The following is a 21,619-nucleotide window of genomic DNA, read 5'->3' as shown; positions in this document are numbered from 1 at the left end:
CCCAGTTTCTGCACACTACCCAGAATAAATTCTGTCTCAACATATATGAATTTTTTGGGCATTAGGTTGCTTTTTACTGGCTTTCCCTTAAAGAAATTCAAAGTTGCTTTAATCCAAAGTGGGATGTCATGCAAATCTCTCCAGAGCAGTTAGCAAGGCCTTTGATAACTCTAAATATTTTTGCTAAGGCTGTAATCATGGTGACAGCTTCTCTTGATGAACTGATTCTTTTTCTGCAATGGGTGAACAAGGCACACACAAAATATCCTTACAGGGTACCAATGAGGGGTTTGGTACAGACATTTTGACACATAAACAACTGAGAAGATTGAGTAGCTGTGCCCTTTGTTTCCCGTATGAATCATTATTAGCAGGCCTTTTTCAGAAGTGCTTGCTTGGTAATGCAGTTGGAAAAGGTCATTTTACCATCCCTAATATGGCCTTTTGTAGTCACATTGATCTTAATTACTGACTAAGCAAAATAGGACTATCCTGAGGAAATTAATAAATTCCCCTGCCCACTCATTTGTGATGTTTCCATAGCTACTCCCTGCAAATCAGAAGAGGAGAAAAAGAGATGTCATGAAGCACTATTAGTGTATGATTAGTGATTGTACAGGACCATCATTCATTTCTCCTTGGAAATACCATTGTGCAGCAGCAGCAGGCACTCAAAATTTGACAGGATAGGAGAATCTGAAGTCTTTAAATGATCAGGATGAAATAAAAGCATTTATGACACAGGAAGGTCTATAATGTATATATCACACTCAAAATCTAAGAGCTTGTCCCAGTTTTCATACATGGGCTCAGCCTTAGCTGGCTCTTGGGAAAGAGCACAACCAGCTTCAAACATGTAAGAAAATCCTTCCCAAAACTACTGAAATTTCAATTTTCCTCTTCATTTAAAAGCTGGGGGGATTAAATTCCTCCTTGCTCCTTTTAAGCAATACAAGAACTTGTATTTCTGTATTAACTACAGAAAACCCGGGCCCTCTCTGGCCACATGGGGAGGGAATGTCCCTCCTTCCTGCACCTCTGGGTCAGTCTTTCCATACAAAATGATGCATTTTCATGTCATTCACTCTTTCCTACAGGGGTGTTTGGCTGTGCCTGAAATTTGGGAACTCCTACAGAATTATCCCAGGAGATGCATTCACAGAGCTGTTCCTTGGAATGGGATCCATGGGGCAGTTCCTTAGCTGGGTCCAAGCTGTCTTTGGTTTTGGTGTTGAATTCCTGCAGGCTTTTGGACCTGCAGAAGTTGAGGGCAGAGAGTCTCCCATGAGCCTGGATGTCCTTTGCTTTTGAGCTCAACCTGAAAGCTCCAAAGTGTCCAAGGAGCCACGCGCAGGTTTTTCCAGTCTCTCATTCCTCACTGGTCACCAGCACCTGCCTGGGAAAATCCCCTTTTCTGCAGACACTTTGTCAATGTTTAGACAGCTAAGGGAGGAGCCAGAGGTGGGGATGGCAGCAGAGGATGGGCCCTGTGGAATGAGGAAGTAGCTCTGTCCGCACTAAACCCTCCATGGAGCTTGGTTTGGATTTCCTAAGGGACTCAAAGGGATTTAACTCCTTCACCCCTTCGTGCCCCTCCCTTGCAGCCCTGCTTGTGTGTTCACCTGGCAGCTCCTCATTCACACCCAGCTCCAGTTTCTTTCTGCATCCTCCAAAACTGCAGAGACACAAAAATGCTGAAGCTCTGGGAGTGTTTGTGTTGTACCCTGTCCTTCTGGCTTCACCTCCATAAATCTCTTGGAGATAACCTGACCCTGGCAGGGAGTGAAACACCCTGGTGTGGCAGCCAGCCTGCAGGAATGGGCTGCTGCAGGTGTGTTTAGCTCCTCCCTTCTCACCAGGGTTAAGCTTTCCCCTCTAGCTAAATAGATGTCATTCATATTTTAGTCATCTTGAAATCCCCGTGGCATCTCTATAGAACAAAATGTACTAAAATGTAGATATCTGTTGCAGTACTTCTAGATAAAAATACTATGAACAAGTTTATCATCAATTGATGGCAGCCTACAGGATTTACTGCTAATTTTCAGCAGTAAATCCTGTAATTTTTTTTTTTTTCAGTAAAGCTGAGTGCTTGTTTTCTTTTTTCCTAATAGAAGAAATTCCAAACATGCTGGTTGAGCATTAGGATTAGAGAAGACTGGAACAAATTGCTTAATGATAGTGACCTGAGCTTTGAAGAATGCAGGTTCCTGGCAGAGGTTCAAGCTTTTGTAGGAGGTTTTGGTAGTGTGTCTTTTCAGTCTGAAACCTCCAAACCCCAAACATGCACCCAGGAAAATCTGTAGATAGAAAGAATTTAGTTTATTCCCTGCCACAGGTAAACCTGGTTCCCACATCAGGGAATTTCATCAATTGCCCTGTCCTTGAGCAGCTCCCAGTCACCCTCATTCCTGTGGTGCCTTTTCCAGAGGCTGACAGCCAAGTGTGGCCATGGAGTTGTTAATTGGGACCTCAAATGAGGAAAAGGCAATCGCAGACCCATGGGACGGGACTGTGCCAAATCTGCACGTGCCTCACACCTGTAATTGGGATTGGAAGATTGTTTCTAACAACTGTCAAAGTGTTTGGGGGCTGCTTTCCAAAGGGAAACCAAATGTGAGGTGCTTCTGGAATATTTGGTCAAACCAAGGGGCAGGATGATGTGACAAGCAGAACTGGCATCTTCCTTGTACCTCCTGAGAAATATTCCCCAGCCCTGGAAGTGTCCAAGCCCAGGGCTTGAATAAACCTGGGATGGTGGAAGGTGTCCCTGCCCATGGCAGGGGGTGGAACTGAGTGATCTTTGGGGTCCATTCCAACCCAAATTATTCCATGATTCTATAATTCTAAATGCAAGATATTTTTAAAATTCTGTGCACGTGGGAGCTGTTTGGTCATAGCAACTGATTTCTGCAAGACATTCAATTATCTTTAAATCCCCTCATTTAACCCTGTAGATTACAGCAAAGATGAAGGAATCAGTTAAATGTGAGCATGCTGCAGAGAAGATGGGTCAGTAGCTCTGTGTTCTTCATGGTTTTGCTCTTGGTGCTCTTTAAGTGGGGAACAGGAGTCCCACCCAGCACATCCCAAAATCAAACACTTGTTGAAATCATTGAGAGAAGTCCCAAGATGGAACGGATTAGAAAATATTTTTTCCAGGCTAGAGATCACCAACTGTACTAATCACCTACAACTGTTGCTGTGGTTTGTGGGGAGAAATGGACATTTTTTTCAAAGCAGTTCACCTTATTAAAAGGGACACATACACATTTGATCAAATTAATGGTAACCCAAAATACCTATTTTCTCTCCACCGACAAGAGCAGCCAGGCAAGACACTCAATATTTGCAGTATGAACACCTAAATTGAATCTTAACACCTTTCCCCAAAATGTCTCCAAAGGACTCTGGGATGCCCAGCATAATTATAAAATAAAAAGTTTGATGGTTTCAACTCTGTGCTTTTCAGAAGAGAATTAGCAGTGGGAGAAGCTACAACTGCAATAAAGGATTTGAATTGAGGAATATTTTAAATTCTTGGGTGCCATCCATAAATACGGAGTCTGTCATTTGGAAAACACAGCCTCCTTGTTAAATATTCACCAAACACTTAATAGCAGTTGCCAGAAAAGGCAAACATGCTGAAAAGGATGTTGTGAGGCTCTGATAGTCCAATGTTTCTCCCTTTAATTTAACAGAAAATTATTACAGTGAAGACAACAGGAGCACGTGGGTTATTGTACTTGCAGTTGTGCTTTCATTTCTTGGCATTGTTCTCCTGGTCGTTATTGTTGTGGTTGCTGTGCGCTGCTGCCTGAAGAGGAGAGGTGAGTGAACCCTCACAGCTGGTCTAAACATTAAAAAGGGGTTTTGATCAGGCATAAATCTTCTTGTGTCAGCTCTGATGCTGCACAAAGACCTGTAATTTTACTTCTGTAAGCGGAAGACTGAGCAGGCAGATCCTGCTCTTAACCATGACCTGTTTAAGGTCCTCCTTAATTTCACCATCATGTTTCTCTCATGGATTTATTCCAATCAGTGTCAGCCCTTCACATTAACTCCCAGGGGATCATGTTTTTTTGGGAGTTTTGACTTTTAAAGACATTTAAAGGTTCTTTATTGAAGAATATTTTCAGTGCTGTGTGCCTAATTCAAGTTTCTGAGTAAGATGCTCTACAGGGCTGCCCAATTTTTCAGACAGGGTGGAGAGATGCTCCTGAGGTAGCTGGAACTCAGGCCATGCTCTTAGAGAACTTAGAGAAGTTTTAAATTTTAATTTCCTGCATTTTAAACACTTTTTTTTTTTCATTTTTAGGATCTACCTATCAAAATGAAATAAGGTAAATAAGATGATGGAGAACTTCTTGCGGTGTTTGCTGGACTCTGAGGCTGCTGCAGGGTGGCAAGAGGGACGTGCCAGTGTCCTTGTCCTGGCATCCATCATCCCAGAACTGCCAAGCTGTGTGAGCTTGTGGGACAGCACAGGGATGGGGGACAGCATCCAGGGATGGGCACTGACTTAGGGATGGGGGACAGCATCCAGGGAAGGACAGTTGTGACCGTGTTCACAGGGGTCTCAGGATGAGGGAAGAGATGAGGATCTGACTCCATGTTTCAGAAGGCTTGATTTATTATTTTATGATATATACTATATTAAAACTATACTAAAAGAATAGAAGAAAAGATTTCATCAGAAGGCCAGCTAAGAATAGAAAAAGAAAGAATGATAACAAAAGCTTCTGTCTCGGACAGAGAGTCCGAGCCAGCTGGGCTGTGATTGGCCATTAACTAAAAACAACCCCATGAGACCAATCACAGATGCACCTGATGCATTCCACAGCAGCAGATAACCATTGGTTACATTTTGTTCCTGAGGTCTCTCAGCTTCTCAAGAGAAAAAAATCCTAAAAAAAAAGATTTTTCATGAAAGATGTCCGTGACAAACACTGACTTAGGGATGGGGCCAGCACCCAGGGAAGGGCACTGATTTAGGGATGGGGGACAGCATCCAGATATGGGCACTGATTTAGGGATGGGGGACAGCATCCAGGGAAGGGCACTGATTTAGGGATGAAAGGAGAGCCCCAGGCTCGCAGCAGGCTGTGAACTCCGATCCCACAGTGCTGAAAACCCCTCGGAAACCCCAGAGTGCTGATGCGACGGAGAGCGGGCAAACCCAGCTCGGTTAAAGCTGGAGGACAAAGCGAATTCCCCGGAGCCGGCTGTGCCCCCAGGAGTGCCGGGGAAGGCAGGGGAGGGAGGATGGCAGGGCAGGACCCGAGCCCGGCGGGCGATGGCCGCCGCCGCCGCCACAGGATGGCACTGCCGCACCGGCAGCGCGCCTGGCACCGGGAGCCGGAGCGCGGCCGGCAAATTCCACCGGATGAACGGGGAAAAGAGGGTTCAGAGGGCCGGTTTCGATTGGATATTAAGAGGAAGAAATTAAATATTATATATGAGTATATATTACATATAATATATATTTTATATATCTATATCTATATCTAATATTATATATATTATAATAAATATATATATTTATAATATAGTGTATATATAGGGAAGGTTTCGATTGGATATTAAGAGGAAGAAATTATATATTATATATTATATATTATATATTATATATTACATATTATATATTATATATTATAGATTATAGATTATAGATTATAGATTATAGATTATATATCATATATTATATATTATATATCATATATTATATATTATAATAAATATATACTATATTTATAATATAGTATATATAGGGAAGGTTTCAATTGGCTATTAAGAGGAAGAAATTAAATATTATATATGAATATATATATAATATATATTATACATTATATATTACATATTATATATATTATTATATATGGTATACATAATATATATAATATAGTATATATAGGGAAGGCTTGGATTAGATTTTAAGAGGAAGATATATATATATGAATATATAATTTATATCATTATATACTATTATATATGATATAAAAATTATTATACAGAATGTACAAAAATATAATATATAAATATAAAATATATATAATATATAACATATATAATATAATTACATTATATATTAAATATTAAGAAATTCTTGACTGGGAGGCACTGGTACAGGTTGTCCAGGGATGATGTGACTCTCCATCCCTGGGGGTGTTCATTGGAGCAGCCTGGGATAGTGGAAGGTGTCCATGCCCATGGAAGGGGCTTGGAGTGAGATGATCTTTAAGGTTTCTTCCGAGCCAAACTATTCTATAATTAAAAAAATGTAATATTATATAAGTATATAATATATAATAATTAAAAAGTAAAAAAATTAATAAAGCTGCCCCATGGATTTTTAATTTAAAAAATGAATAAAGCTGCTTGGAACAAGATGATCTTTAAGGTTTCTTCCAAGCCAAGCTATTCTATAATAAAAATTAATATAATATATAATAATATTATATGATTATATAATTAAATAATAATAATAATAATAATAATAATAATAATAATAATAATAATAATAATAATAAATCTATAAAAATTACTAAAGCTGGCCCATGGGTGAGTATCAGCACCTCATCCAGTGCTTTTCAGATGTGTTTCAGCACAAAGCTGTTGTTCTATTATTGCACTGAGATGGAAAACTTTAGAAATCATTAACTGGTGGCTCTCAGCATTAAGATCCTTTTTATCAGCATCTGTGCCAGCCGTGGCAGTGGGGTTATTAATATTATTATTTATATTTAGGCAGCATTGTGAATTCATTCACTGCCTACGCCTGTGGGGTTTTAAGTCCCCGTCCCTTAATGAGTGTGCAGAATGTTCCACCCCGCTGCCTGGCACGTCAGCAATTCCCAGTTTCATTAGCAGCCCCTTGTGGGGAAAGTTTGTGCAGGTCTGTTGACAGATTTCCATTTGTAAAGCACTTTATTGATGGGAAACAAAATAAGGAAATTCGATAGCCTCTGTTTTCTCCCAAGGAAATGATGCTTATTATGCCATGCCATACGTGTAAACTTTGTGATTTCTTACTTTGTGGGGCTAAATTCATCATTTTGCCAAGTGCAGCTCTATAAATAGGACAGGATTAAATCAGCAGGGATTGCATGGATTCTGATTTGATTCAGAACCCCAAAACCTTCCACAAGGATAAACCCTACAAAGGCAAAAGCAGCTGAACGTGCAGGGAAGGACCTGCCCAGCAGTTGGGCCTGTGTTGTGTCTGTGGCCTTGCTCTTGTGGCTCTGCTGTGCTTCTTTCAGACAACCTGAACAGGTCCAGAACAGGGCATAACTTTCCTTTCCCTCAGGAAAGGAAAGCTTTTGCATCTGATCTGGGCAGAAACAATTCTACCTTCGTGGCAGAAATGTGGTTTTAGCTCTCCGTACTACAAAGTTACTATTTCTCCATTAAAGATGGGTTGTCTCACTGTGTTCACAAACCTTGCTTATAATTTCAACTTAAAAAAAAATTGGGATGAGTTTAGGCTCTGAGGCCCAGTTTGGACTTGAAGATTCAGTGTTGATTTCAAGGTTTGAAAAACAATGACCCTGAAATCACAGGAAGGATTATTAACAATCACAGATTTTGTAGGCTCGGTGGTTTTTTCCTTGGGGGAACTTCCCTGCAGTAAAAAGAATGATGCTTGTCCAGATTTTGGAAGCTGCTGTGGTAGCAAAGAAGTAGTGAGACCAAACATGCACTGGTTTATTTCCCACCTTTATTTTTAACTTGGCAGGCTATCTTCCCATGCCTCCCACACACCTTTTCTTTTTTTAATTTTTTTTTTTGGAGCTGCTTTTTATTTGGCTACTCCACCGAGTTTGTTGGGATCTAAGGCTCAGATAAAAGAGACAGCACAGTGTCATGTAACATGTGGGGGTGGTAGCCCTAAACAATTGCTTTTGTCTTCTAAACAACCATGGCAGGGCTCTTTGTGGTATCCAACCTTCTTATCTCCTAAAAAAGCCCCATAGCTGAGGACTGGCTCACCAGATTTGTGTGTGCATTAGTGACACCCTCTGAAGCTCTGGGGGCCTGCAAAGTGATTCCTGCTAAATATAAAAGAAGTAGAATTACAGAATTATGGAATCATTGAGGCTGCAAAGGACCTGCAAGGTCATTGAGGCCAAGCTGTGCCCCATGGGCACCTTGTCCCCAGCCCAGAGCTCTCAGTGCCACCTGCAGGGGACACCTGCAGGGCTGGGCACTGCAAAGCTCCCTGGGCAGCCCCTGCCAAGGCCTGAGCTCCCTTTCCATGGGCAAATTGCTGCTGCTGTCCAAGCTGAGCCTGCCCTGGCCCAGCCTGAGGCCGTTCCCTCTGCTCCTGTCCCTGTTCCCTGGGAGCAGAGCCCGACCCTCACTACAGCTGTTGTACAAGGACACGCAGCAGTTTCCACAAACATCGCTGACTTAGATCACCCACCAAAAATTCCTGGTTTTCCATGGTGGATTTGTGTTTGCCACACCTCAAACCCAGGCAGAAGTGGACCTGGGAGTGTCCTGGAGATGGGTCCATGGTAGCAACAGATCAATAGTAGCATCTTTTCTGGCATCAGAATTTGGGGTGAAAAAGCACCATTCTCTCCCTGTGCAGCTATGAGGGCACTGTTCTGCAAATTCAGAGATGTGTTACTTTAACCAAGGAATTTCTCTCTCATGTAAAGTAAATTTCAGAGTGAAAGATTAATTTCAGAGAGTACAGATGAGTCCTTGACTGTGGGGATGTGAGAGGACACGCTTTGGGTTTGCAGCTGGGCACCAAAATGATCACCTGTCATAACTGACCTGGCTGGTGTTCCACTATTGGGCACATAAATACCCTACAATTCAGAATCAGAGATCAAAATTAATTTTCTGCAAAACCTATGATCTGGCACAGAGTCCACACTTTTGAATGTTTGCCTTATTTTCATAGGTTTTGACATTGCAGCTGATGGAAACTTTCCAAACAGAATTCCATGGGCAATACTTCCATGCTAATTGCTTGGAACAAGTTTTACACCTAAAAAAAATTAGGTGTAAAAATATGAGGTGTAAAAAATTTAGGTGTAAAATTTTTAAAATTTTTTTAGGTGTAAAAATACTATTTTTTGGGATGTGAGACATTTACTTGAACAAGAGTTCTCCCGCCATGAAGAACTTCTAATGACACTTTTTTGTTTTCTAGAAAAGTTTCAGCTGAGAAGAAAAAAGAAGGTGGTTTGGAAGACAGGCAGAGGAGTGGCAGTGAAAATCTGGGATACATTCCAGAGGAATTGTGGAACACAGAGCACAGCTCAGGTGAGTCTAAGCTGCTGAATTGGAAATTGCTTCTCAACATGGGCCTTTTGGACAACAGGTCAGACAATTAAAACTAGGAGGTTTCACAACATTTAGTGAAGGACTTGTGTTTTTTCTGGACTTCTCCAGAACATTTTTGATGTTTCAGAGGAAGATCCTCCAAAAATATTGTGGAAACACCCAAGTTCTGTGCAATTAAATTTAGATTTAGTCCTGGGCTTGGTTTTTTTAATGCCTTTGTTCTTCTAATTGTCTTCTGGGGCCAGATGTGGGAGGACTGGATTTTCATACAAGCAGCAATTTAGGCAATATTTTGCAGTTGGCCTGTGAAAACAAAAGAAAATCCACCTCTGCCAACACACACATGCACACACACACACACAAATTTAAAGCAACAAAAAGGAAAGAAAGAGAAGAAGGAAAGAATAAAGGCAGTTAGTGAACTATTATTTTACTGATAAATGACTAAGTTAGCATTATAAATTCTTGTCCTTAAGCACAAAGACTCTTCAAAAGCAAATGTAAATCCCCACCAAATCGTTACCCGCCACTTGCCTTTTTAACCACATTATTCTCAAAACATTTAATCAAACACTTAATGGCATGAAATTATTGTGCAGAGTCTACAATCCAGGCACACATCCTTTCCTCTCTGACAAATAAGTGGTGAAGAAATAAGTACAGGGGAAAGATTTTGAGAATATTTAGTATTATAAAATGCAGCAGTAATAAAAAGTAAAAGGGAAATTAAGTGGATCTGGACAAATTGAGTCCACAGAGTTCTAGACTGGCTTTGTTCATATTTGTTGGTGTTCTGGGTTGACCATGGCTGGTCACCTCCCTTCTCCACTGACCTGGGTGTCTCCAGGATTGTTTCCTTCACACTTTCTCTCTCCTCTTTCCCAGGTCCTGCTGTGCTGGGCTTTTTTACCTTTCCTTAAATAAGTTATGGTGCCACCAATGTCATGGCTCAGGCAAGACCCACCTGGAACTGCCTCTGTCTGACACCGGGGGCAGCTCCTGGTGTCACCTCACAGAAATCACCCCTGCAAACTCCCTCAGTACAAAAATTTGGTCATGTTAGCCCAAAAAATCAGCCTTAGTTTTGCTCACAATATTAATAATTAAGATTATTAATTAATAATTAATATTAGCCGTTGTAGTTCCTGCCATGATGGACACTGAGTAACATTAATCTTTTACATTCTTGTTGCAGGACTTTCCTCTCTTCCCCCAGTGTTTCCCAAGTTTGCTGGCCCTGATGACAATTTGCACATCAGCTCTGTACCAAAGGTAATGCTGATTTCTTGAATATCTCGACCTTTTTTTCTTTTTGCTTTCTCACAGAGTGTGTGTTGTGCTAGAGCCAAACATAGATTTTGGGGAGGCAGACAATTAGAAGTCAATTACAGCTGTAATTGGGTAAGTGGAATGTCCCCTCAGCATTCTTGAGTGCGTTTTCCTTCAGACTTGAAGGAGATGTGGGTCTAAGATGGAGGCACTGAGAAGGTGAGGTTTGAGGTTCCTTTGCAAACAAAATCCAGTGTAGAGAGAGTAAATAAATTTTGCATTTTCTGTGGATCATTTCTGACTATATTTTCCAATATTCTAGAAATTGCTTCAGTCATGGTCTTGGAACCTTTGGTGTCTCAGCAGTAAGAGCTGGGAGGGAAAGCAAACACCCAACACCCAGTGCCCCCAGAGCTTTGCCCCCTTTCCTTGTGGATGAAATGTAAAAAGAAGAGCTCACTGTTTGCTCCTCCACTGGTTCCATTCTCAGTGGCCTCTTTCTGAAGGCTGGTGCTGCTCTCTCTTAGCTTCCAGCACAAGAGCAACGTGAATCTTAATTTATGCCGTATTTTTATAAGATCCATTTAGCACCTCCAGGATGGTTTTTTTTCCAATATTCTCTTGAGAAAGTGGTGGTGATGTGGTACTGAGTTCACTCCTCAACACAGTGATAACTCATTTATTTCTGAAGAGCTGCTTCAACATGTACAATGAAGAAATCTGTCTTGGGGATGACACTGCACATAAATCATAGCAGAGTGTGTCAACTTCTCTTGGCACACAATGAAATTTAGGAAGCACTCAATCAACAATTAAAACAATGATCACATAATACCAGTACAAAATAACAGCAATGACACTGATGCATTTGTGCCTGGTAGTTATGATAGTTGACATGAATTACTTGTCAAACAAAATACTTTTAAAGGAAAGCTGAAAAGTCTGCACAAAACAGTGGAGGCATCAGTGTGGATCTACAATCCCAAGCAACACTTTCAGACAGAGTTTGGAGTGCTTGTGAACAGGATTATGGGGCTTTTATCAGCTCCTGCATACACAAATGGGGCCATCACAATATACTGAGAAGCCCTGTTCAAAACTGACAAATAGTTTGTCTTCACCAAGCCATTTTTAGATTGCTAAATATTCCTCTAACACATGGAAAATAGTTATAAATAACTTTCACCTCTTGATTCTCTCTTGGTGTTTTTCAAGCATGTGTGTGCAGCTATTGATGCAGGTAGAAGCCACTGTGACAGAGGGTTTATATTGTCCAGGTAGAACTGGTTTGAAAATCATAAATATTTCAATGTTATGCTGTGTTCCTGTGATGCATTCAAAGTTTCCCTGGCCACTTGAACTCCCAGGCCACCTAACCCAGGATTTCATGTGGAGGCTGCACCTTTCATGTCTCAGATTGAATCAGGACAGTGAACAGAAGCTGTGCTTCCATGCATGTGGGATGTGTGTCCGCTCTGACAGCCAGGAGAGGATGTGCTGAGCACCCTGGACACGTTTCAGGGCAGGATATTGACCCCAGGAGGTGTCTGGATGTGGCACCTGGGGACATGGTTTAGGGGTGATGATGGTGGTGATGGTTGATGATGGGACTGGATGATCTGGAGGTCTCTGCCAGCCTCGATGCCTCTGGGATTGGGTGGCTCTGGGATGCATTTGGGCATTTCCCAGTGCCTGGGTGATCATTGATGGTTCATGGGCACTGGTTGGGCTCTGTGGTGGTGGCATTAAGGCATTTGGTGACATCTGAAAGGCATCAGATTTGGGTGTTCTCAGGCAGCTCCATCCACTGTGAGAACAAAAATGATGTGAGTGGGGACCATGAGGGTTCACTGTCCTGATTCAATGTGAGACATGAAAGGTGCAGCCTCCACATGAAATCCTGGCTTAGGTGGCCTGGGAGTTCAAGTGGCCAGGGAAACTTTGAATGCATCACAGGAACACAGCATAACATTGAAATATTTATGATTTTCAAACCAGTTCTACCTGGACAATATAAACCCTCTGTCACAGTGGCTTCTACCTGCATCAATAGCTGCACACACATGCTTGAAAAACACCAAGAGAGAATCAAGAGGTGAAAGTTATTTATAACTATTTTCCATATGCTAGAGGAATATTTAGCAATCTAAAAATGGCTTGGTGAAGACAAACTCTTTGTCAGTTTGTGTTGTATTGCACTAAATAGTTAAGTATATTGTGATGGCCCCATTTGTATATGCAGGAGCTGATAAAAGGCTGCTGAAGGTTTACCCTAAATTGTGGATTTGCAGTTTGTGATTTAATTTTATCACAACAAATGCAAACAGAGCAAAACATTTCCCAGACAAAAAGTGTTTTCCTTTTACATTCATAACCTTCCCTGTTAACTGCATAATACAGGTTTTCTCTCAAAAGGTGTTCCTGGATATATTCAAATAAAGTTCCATCACCACTGATGCCAATATATTGCCTAATTACCATTGTAGGGCTCTTTCATTCTATTTCTTGTCAAGCAGGTGAAATCAGGTGTTCACTCATTTAGCTGTTTGCTGGCTAGTGCTGAATCAAACAATTTGTTCAGAAACCACCTGCCTTCCTGCCATCTTCCAAGCACAGAAAGTTGTGATTCTCAGTTGGCTTTCCCTGCCTGAGTACTGGAAACATTGCCAAAGATTTTCATCTTTATTCTCTAGGGCCTTTTAGGGAGAAGTAGGGGGTAAAAAACCCAAAAAACAACAGGAGGAAGGAAAGTTATCCTGAGGATGTTTTCCATAGTGAAGGAGGTCAGGAAGGGGTGGACTCCAATAAATTACTTCTCTCTCCGTGGGTAATCAGGAAAAATGAGCAAAAGTCCTTGCAGTGCTTCTTTAGAGGTCAAGAAGAAGGAAGGAAAATCCAAGGCCTCCCTGAGGAGCAGGAATTCCATCTACTGATGGAAAAATTGCAGATTGAAGATGTAAAACCTTATCTATTCCCACGTCTCTGAGGGTAAGGGCTTCGAATGTGATCCCTTCTGTTCCATATGTAAAAAAGTTAAAATATTAAACAATTTGTGAGATTGAAGGAGACTTCATATCACAGGTTTTGCTTCCTCAGGATTTGTTAGCCATAGACCCAGCTGGGTACAAACCTGAAATCCCTGGTGTGTGTCATAAAGGGTGACAACAGAAAAACACTGAGCTCAGCTTTTGGCCATTCAAACTCTTTGAATCAGAAACTAATGCAAAATGTCCACAGAAGATAAATGCTGCCCAGTAATTGCACTGATCAATTCACAACCTGAACAAAAGGTTTGGCAAAGAACGAGGGAGGAAAATCAAAGGTGTGTGAGACGTTTATAAAATGATGAGTAAAGAAGCAAATTATTGAGCTGAGGGAAAAATGACCAGGCACTGGAAGAGGAGGCCAGGAGCATCAGTCAGAGGTGCTGGAAGGTCTTCATTGGGATGATATTAACTGAGAAAAGGTCAAACTGAGAGCAGAGGTGCAGGCTCTGTTTAATTGCAGATGTAGTTCCTGTCAGGGACGGGTGAGTGTGATCCTTGCTCCCAGCACCAGATAAATGGTTTTAGGGACCAACATCCCACTCAGGGAGCAGTTCCTCATTGCCTGACCCACCGTGCTCCTTCCAAAACCCAAGAGCAGTGAGGGGAATCCCCTGCCTGGGATTTTGCAGATTTTGGGACAGTGCCACCTCCAAGGAGCTCTGTTTTCCAAGTTCCCACAGAAGGAGCTCTGAGGACTGAGCAACTTGCAGGACTGGACAATCTCCTAGATGAGCTTCATCATGAGCTCATTTAATATGCCATAAAGGTCTCTGTGATAAATCAGGAGCCCATTCCATGAGGGAGGGAATGCTCATTTCCAGTGGGCTGGACTCATCCCTGCTGTGACTCCAGCACAGCTCCAGGAAGCTTCCACAGCCTTACTCCTCCTTCCCAGTCCAGAGTGAGTCATGGCTCCCTTAATGGGGAAGGATCTATTTTTCTTCTTAACTACTCCAAATGACACTCTATAAACTGGAAATATTATTTAGCTGTGCTTGTGGTTTCATCCTGAGAAGGAAATGAATGATGAATTGCAGCTCCATTTATTGCCCCATATAGAACTGCTCTGACTCTGAGGGTTGTTGGAAAGAAAAATTAAGCTATCAAAATTGAATTAAAAGGTCAATAAATAGAAAAATAAATCGATGAAAGCAAACAATTTTACCCCTGCTGATGAAATGGGATGCAGATATGTCATGTTATGATATCCATTGGTTAGCATATCTTGATTAAGAGAGCAATAAATATTGATGATACAGATAAAGAAATGGCAGGGGCAGTTTAAAGAGTTTAAAGATTTTTCCTCCCAAATGTCTGTGGGAGAAGGGGAGGAGTTAAGGCATATGGGTGGGATTAACCCATGAAGAAACAAGGGGGAATTTCCAGGCTGTATTGGTGGGCAGGGAAATGTGGGCTGAGTGTCTGAAACGTTGACAGGATGGAACTGGTTTGTTACTTGAAGTAATGATGTATCTGAATTATTTTGTGGGTATCCACAATTTATGGGGGGAGTTCCTGTAAAAGAAGTGAATTTATTTCAAATCAAAATTGAAAACTAAGGGCAGGGGGAGAAATAACCTTCAGAAGCAGAAATCTGTGGCTTTGCCCCCCCCGATTTTTTGTTCTGTTTTTGTCAGCCCAGTGTGTGATGCATGCAGATACATTTGGGAGCCCTCCTACCACATTGCTGTCAGGACTTTGTTCTCATGCAGTTGGACTTGAATGTTTCTTGGCTGGCTGATAGCAAGCCTTGAGTTTATCACACACTGGCACAGCATCAGTGTCTGAGGAGCTGCCATCCCTCCCCTCAGTGCTGAGAGCAGGGTCCTGCTCCACAGGGCCAGACGTGCGCTCATCATTCACATCACATCACACAGGGTGCACAACTGACTGAAACATGATTGCAAGAGCAGAAATCCTTCTTTCATTGACTGAAGATCACTATTCAAAACACCATGGAAGGATTCAGCCCTGAAACCAGCTGATACTCACTCAGTTTACCTTCTGATTCATCCATGTGTTGCTAGCTCCCTTTTTGTCTGGCTGAAGAGCTGGAGGAGATGAAAAGATCTGTGCTGCGTCTGTTTCTCCAACCAAACCAACAAACTATGTGAAGCTTTTCCCAGGATTATAATCCTTTTATAGTAATCCCTGTGAAAAGGCACCCAAGGCAGATGATAAATCAACAGGCAGGCTTTGAAGCATGTGACTGTCAGATATCCATGGTTAACTGGATGCCAAGCTGACAGTACAAAGAGATTTAAAACTATCCAAAAGAAATGCTGATTTAGCACATCCTTCCTGATGGGGGGACCACCTCAGGAACTCACTCCTATGATGCTGTGCTGTGCAGCAAGCCACTGGAGATGGGTTTTTCCCCTTCCATCTGTAGGATATAATGAGTTATGAAGCCCTTTTTCCTCAGACTAGGACTGGCAGGAGTAGTAAAGCACTAAATTAATTTAAGGAGGAAACAACTTTGAAATCAAAACTGATCAGGGGCTGCAGCAGCTCCACCAGGTCAGGGTATTAATAGGAAGTGGTTGTTGTGGTCCTGCTCCTCTGCATTATTATTTGTAATTGCAATAATTATTTGTAATGCATTACTACATTGCATTATTATTTGCAATGTGTTGTATGAGATCTTGCATTGCATTCAGAAAATGAGTTTTAGGTCAGTGACCAGCAGCCAGCAGCCTCCATTGCAGTGAAGTGCAACCTCAGGAAGGCTCTGCTGCTCCAGAGAAAGCTTCCCAGAAAATGGGCCAGCACACAGCATGAGCTGATTGAAATTCATGAAATTATTCATTAATTGATACCAGAGCACAGTAAGCACGAAGTAAAAGCAACTCCAAAGCAAATAACTCTGAGAGATGCAGCAGGGCAAGGGTGACCCTCATGGACGTCAGTCCCACCCTGGGAGCAAACTCTGCTCAGGTCCTGCTTTGGTGCAGAGGAGAAGTGCCATGACAGACTGGGCTGGATGGCCATTCCTGAGGATGGGATTTTTAAAGAAACATAGGTCAGGTGGGGTTATCCTTTCCCCAGTGCTCTCATGGGGCTGCCTGGATCCAGCTGCTGCTCATCCTCTGCCCATCCTGCTGTTCAGGATCATCTACAAAGCTAAATCAGAGAATCTCAGAATGGTTGGGGTTGGAAGGGATCTAAAAAAAAATCATACAATTCCACCCCTGCCATGGCAGGGACACCTTCCACTGTCCCAGGCTGCTCCAGCCCCAGTGTCCAACCTGGCCTTGGGCACTGCCAGGGATCCAGGGGCACCCACAGCTTCTCTGGGAATTCCATCCCAGCCCCTCATTTCCATCACAGGGAACAATTCCTTCCTAATATCCAATAGAAGCATTCCTTCTATCAGTGTGAAGCCATTCCCTGGGTGCTGTCCCTGCATGCCCTGGAAATTGTCTCTCTCCAGCTTTCCTGGGGCTCCTCCAGGCCCTGCAAGGCCACCCTGAGCTCAGCCCAAAGCTTCTCCTGTGCAGGTGAACAATCCCAGCTGTGCCAGCCTTTCCTCCCAGCAGAGCTGCTCCATCCCTCTGCTCATCCTGGAGCCTCCTCTGGGCTCTCTGCAGCAGCTCCAGCTCCTCCCTGGGCTGGGCCCAGCTCTGCAGGTGGGAAATCACCTGAGGACAGGGGCACAGGGACACAATCCCCTCCCTAAATCTCCTGTAGCATTGCCCCCAAATTGCCCCAAAACTGTCTCCTTCCACAACACTGCTGGATGAACTTTCTAATTCATGTCTTTTTTCCTTTAGCAAATCTGGTGCAATAGAATATTTTTCTGCAGCAAGTTCTGGGAAATATTCTCACCTCAGTATCTTGCTAAACATGGGATACAAACCATGACCTGTTTCAGGGAGTTTTAGAGACAGGATGTTCTTGGGCCCCCTCTGAAACTTTCTGGTTACTCACTATGCTACTGGTTCTGTATCCTTTATTCTCACAGACCACAGTATGTGGGAATATTTCCTTTCCACAAACATAAAACTTGCCTTTGGCATTTTTTTTTCAGATTTTTTCCCCCATTCTATTTGAAAATTCGTTATTTTGGTGAGGGAGCAAGTAGGGAGCTCCTCTGCTTAACACTGAGGTCTTTGGGCAAGAAATTAAGTGCAGCAGAGGGATCTTGGCAAAGGTCCTTGAACAGAGCCAGGCAATGCTGTTACTTCCCAAAGTACCTCTCCTCTCTCCAAAAATAAACAGTAAAGAAGGGTAAATTTAGAAAACAGCAGCATGTTCTGGCTACAAGAAGGGATGGGAGGGTGGAGAAAGAGAGTTGTGTTTAAAACAGAAGGCAGCTGTCTCATGAAATGCTCCTAGGATGGTTAAATTTATCCCACAGTGGTGCTGGGGCTCATTAAATACCAGAGCTGTGTTGTCCACATTTGTTATCTAACATTTGCCTCCATCTGTTATTCAATAATGTATATGTACCAAATGCATTATTGAAGATGTTTAATACTGGAAGAATACCAGAGCAATGCAGACTGTACATGATTAATGCTCCAGGAACAAACCTCAGGAAAATTGGTCAGTAGTTAGAGAGCCAAGTTTGCCTTGATAAAACATTTCACTGAGAAAAACACTGAAATTTCCATTAATTTCCAAGGCCTTGAGACCAGGTGAGGAATTACAGGGAGGAGGTGCTGCTACTACATTCAAAAATCCACAGTTTTTGTTATTCAGACGCATTTGAGAGCGGGTTTTTCCTTGTCTTTTCCTCTGCAGTGATATTTTGTAAAAGCACAGGAGTAATTAGGACTGGGGATGCACCTGCACTTGTTTCAGGTGAAGGAGGAGAAGCTTTCCAGGGCTGCTTTTCCATCTGCCCTGCTCTGATCCCACCGGGGACAGTGTGAGAATGGGCTGCAGCCAGTGGCAGTGGAATCCTGGCAGTCTTGGGAAGTTTAAAAAAAGCCTGGCTTGGATAAACACTGACAGTGATCTTCCAGCCACGTGAAATGCTGCTGTGCTGTGATTTCTGATGGATTTGGAAAGCAAATATTCAGATTTTTTACAGCTTTACAGGTTCCTTTAAGAGAACCAGGGGAGAAACCCCCAACATCACCTTTTACTTAAGAGCACCCAGGCTGCAGAGGCCACAAGAAGTTCTCAGGCAGCCTGAGAGCAGATCATGAATTCCCAGACCTGCCAGCAGTGTGGTGCATGTGGAGCTTTTGTTTCACTCTGCTTCTCGTGCTTTCCTTTGTGCTTGGATTTTGAGTGGGTTGCTGGTGATAGATTTCGTTTTGCTGTCATGCTCTGGGGTGAGGGGTTGGCAGGTAACCTCCTGAGAGCCCTTGTGGGACTGCTTTTCTGGGATTTCTTTCAGCTCTCTCACTGGTTTTGCTCTCCCCTAGGTGCGGCCTCAAAGGCGTCCTGATTATCCCATCAGCCCAAAGAAAATCAGGAATGTGACACTCGTGTAGGATGTGCCTCTCCAAGAACTTGCTTTTTCACATGTTTGGATGCCTTCATGCAATGCAGAAAAGTTAAAACCAGTTCTCTCAGTTTAACTTTTAAGTTATTTTTCTTTTTTTTTTTTTTCCCTCATGCAATGAAATAAAATTGCAACCTTTATAACACAGCACGTGATATCACAGCAAAATAATGGACGTAAATGATATAAATAGACTGCCCCAATTTCCAAGACAATGAGTTTGATGGGACTGTGGAAGAAGAATCCACATTTTGGGTCCTCAAGAAATCAGCAAAACTGTCAGACAGGAATGTTGTGTTACAGAAAGATCAAGGACTGGAAATGCAACATATTTATTATTTCAGAAAAACTGGTTAATATAATAATAATGGTTAATATACAATATCTATGCTTTTAAACATATTTTATGTACAGCCTGAGCTATGATCATCTTGAGCTTTCAGATCAACAACATTTTCCCATTCCCATTCTGTAATAAAATCAAGGGAAGTTTTCATGGGGGCTGCTTCAAAATTTCTAACAAAACTATCTTTGGATCAGAAATGACATTTCTCCATTTCAACACATTATTTTATGAGACGTATTTGCCTTAAAATTCCATTTCAAAATAAAATCCAATCACCCATGTGCCAAAAAAAAACCTTTTAAAAAAATTGAAATTCAAATATCTTAAGCTGAAAAATGTAGATTTGAAACTCTTGACTTTGAAGAGTTGTTGCTTGAATGTTTTATGTCTCTGTTCTACTTATGGGCTGAGTTGTGTCACAGCAATGGTGGCTTCTGGAATTCAGTCTGAACAGTGTTTTTTCCTCAGGGATAGAGCTGATAATGACCATGGGAAATGCACTTTAACAAAGAAGCTTCTCAGCAGAGCAGATCCAGCACATGACCATATCTAAAACTGATGATATGTTCTGTCTGAAATTTTCTATTTCATAATAAAAAAGTTCAATCTTAATTTTTTTTTTTTTTTTTTTTTACAAAAAGGCAAACTTCTTCCAGAAAAACAAGATATTTTCACTTGTACTCTTCTTCCTTCCCACTCAAAGAATTCTGAATTATTCAGTGTGTCTCACGTTAATCTTTGGTACAAACGTGCTCTTGAAAGAAGCCCTTGCTTCAAATCCCTTCCAGTGACACTCTGTGCCACAAAACTGAGGAATGTGAAACCTGAACTCAGGAAGGAGAAGTCGTTTTGCATGTTTAGCATTTGGTATCTCCTTAATTCGTGCCAGATTTTGTGTGCTGGTGACATTTTCAGCCAGTCTGTCAGAACAAGTGCAGGGTCTGCCATGTGCTGTTTGTTCACAAAGCTGTTTCAAATTCTGACCATCTACTGCCTTTCTATCTCATTTACCTAAGGAAGAGCTTTGAAATGAATTTTTTAATGCTACACAGACAAAAATATAAGCAATTTACATTGTGGTATATTGAAATTGTGCTTGAAAATATTCTTATTTTGAATTAAACACTCGTGTTGAAAAACATCTACCTTATTCTGATACAAGGATTCCTATTGCTGACATTTCCTTGTTACCACTCCAGCTGAAAGCAATCTAAACACAATCAAAAATCCACTTTATTAGAGGAATGTCCACTGCATGAGAGAGGGAGGCCCAGGGTAACACCAGCCTGGGACTTGAGGGGGTAAAAACCTCCTCAAGGAGCTTTGGCTTTCTGTTCATGTGCATTGTTAACAGGGCCTGCTGGTTGTCAGAAAAGTAAAAATAATCTCTAAACTCTACGGAGAAGTGGTTTCCCAGTAGGAAGTGTTGGTTCATTGGGATATATTTTGCAAAGGGTTCAAGCTGTACTCCTTTGTTTATCTCCAGGCCCTTATTTTCAAGTGTAGCTTTGATATTATTTGGTGTCATAGCAAAGCAGCCAACCTAGGACTGAAGAAAACCTTTTCTCCCCTTAATCTGAATCCTTCCACATTAATCAAACACGTTTCTGTGTTGATGCCATGGGCCAGAGGACACAGACTGTGTCAGCAGCAAGGAGATTTCTGTGCTTGGGAGTCCCCACTGAGATTCCCAGGCTGCGCTTCCAGGTGCTCCAGGCTCTTCAGAGGACACCAGCAGAGCTCCCAAAATTGGTTTGCAGGCTGTGGCTGGGCCAAAGGGCTCCCTGGCACTCCTGATGGGTGAACAGTCTGAGAAGAGAAGGTTCTGATGCCCTTGTGAAGAGCAGAGGCTGGGCAGAGCTAAAGAATAAAGCAGGGATTTATTAAGAGGCCTCCATGGATGCACCTTGGGCAGCACAACCAAAAATGGCCACAAAAACAGACAACTGGGCATGGGGTCTCTCCCTGGGATCAGTTCTGCTCCATTTGCATCTTGCAGTTCATTGTCCCATTGCAGCTTTAGCCCCTGCAGTCCCACCCTGCTTGTTTTTCTCTCTCCAGCCCACGGGGTTTGTGCTCTGGGGCTGAGATTTGGATCATTTGTCCTTGGTGCCCAGCTGGAGCAGGAATTGTTTTGTCTCCCTGCTCTGTGCACAGAGCTCACCATCCCATAATATGAAGCCCAGGCCTACACAC

General features: G+C 42.3%; 1 protein-coding gene across 1 annotated transcript in view; it reads left to right on the top strand.

The window, feature by feature from the left end:
• The window catches only part of IGSF5 (immunoglobulin superfamily member 5), a 29,773-nt gene extending 10,674 nt beyond the window's left edge, over positions 1 to 19,099 (top strand). Inside the window, exons 5-9 of the mRNA XM_066571692.1 lie at positions 3,702 to 3,830; positions 4,319 to 4,343; positions 9,170 to 9,282; positions 10,499 to 10,575; positions 18,998 to 19,099. Coding sequence (XP_066427789.1) covers positions 3,702 to 3,830; positions 4,319 to 4,343; positions 9,170 to 9,282; positions 10,499 to 10,575; positions 18,998 to 19,066 — 413 coding nt within the window. The 3' untranslated portion in view covers positions 19,067 to 19,099. The remainder of the gene's footprint in view (positions 1 to 3,701; positions 3,831 to 4,318; positions 4,344 to 9,169; positions 9,283 to 10,498; positions 10,576 to 18,997) is intronic.
• The last annotated feature ends 2,520 nt before the right edge of the window (positions 19,100 to 21,619 follow it).

The sequence above is a fragment of the Molothrus aeneus genome, chromosome 2 (assembly GCF_037042795.1).
Source record: "Molothrus aeneus isolate 106 chromosome 2, BPBGC_Maene_1.0, whole genome shotgun sequence".
In the NCBI taxonomy this organism is placed as follows: Eukaryota; Metazoa; Chordata; class Aves; order Passeriformes; family Icteridae; genus Molothrus; species Molothrus aeneus.
Note: the sequence above shows the minus strand (reverse complement) of the source record. Positions and strands in the feature narration are given on the sequence as shown.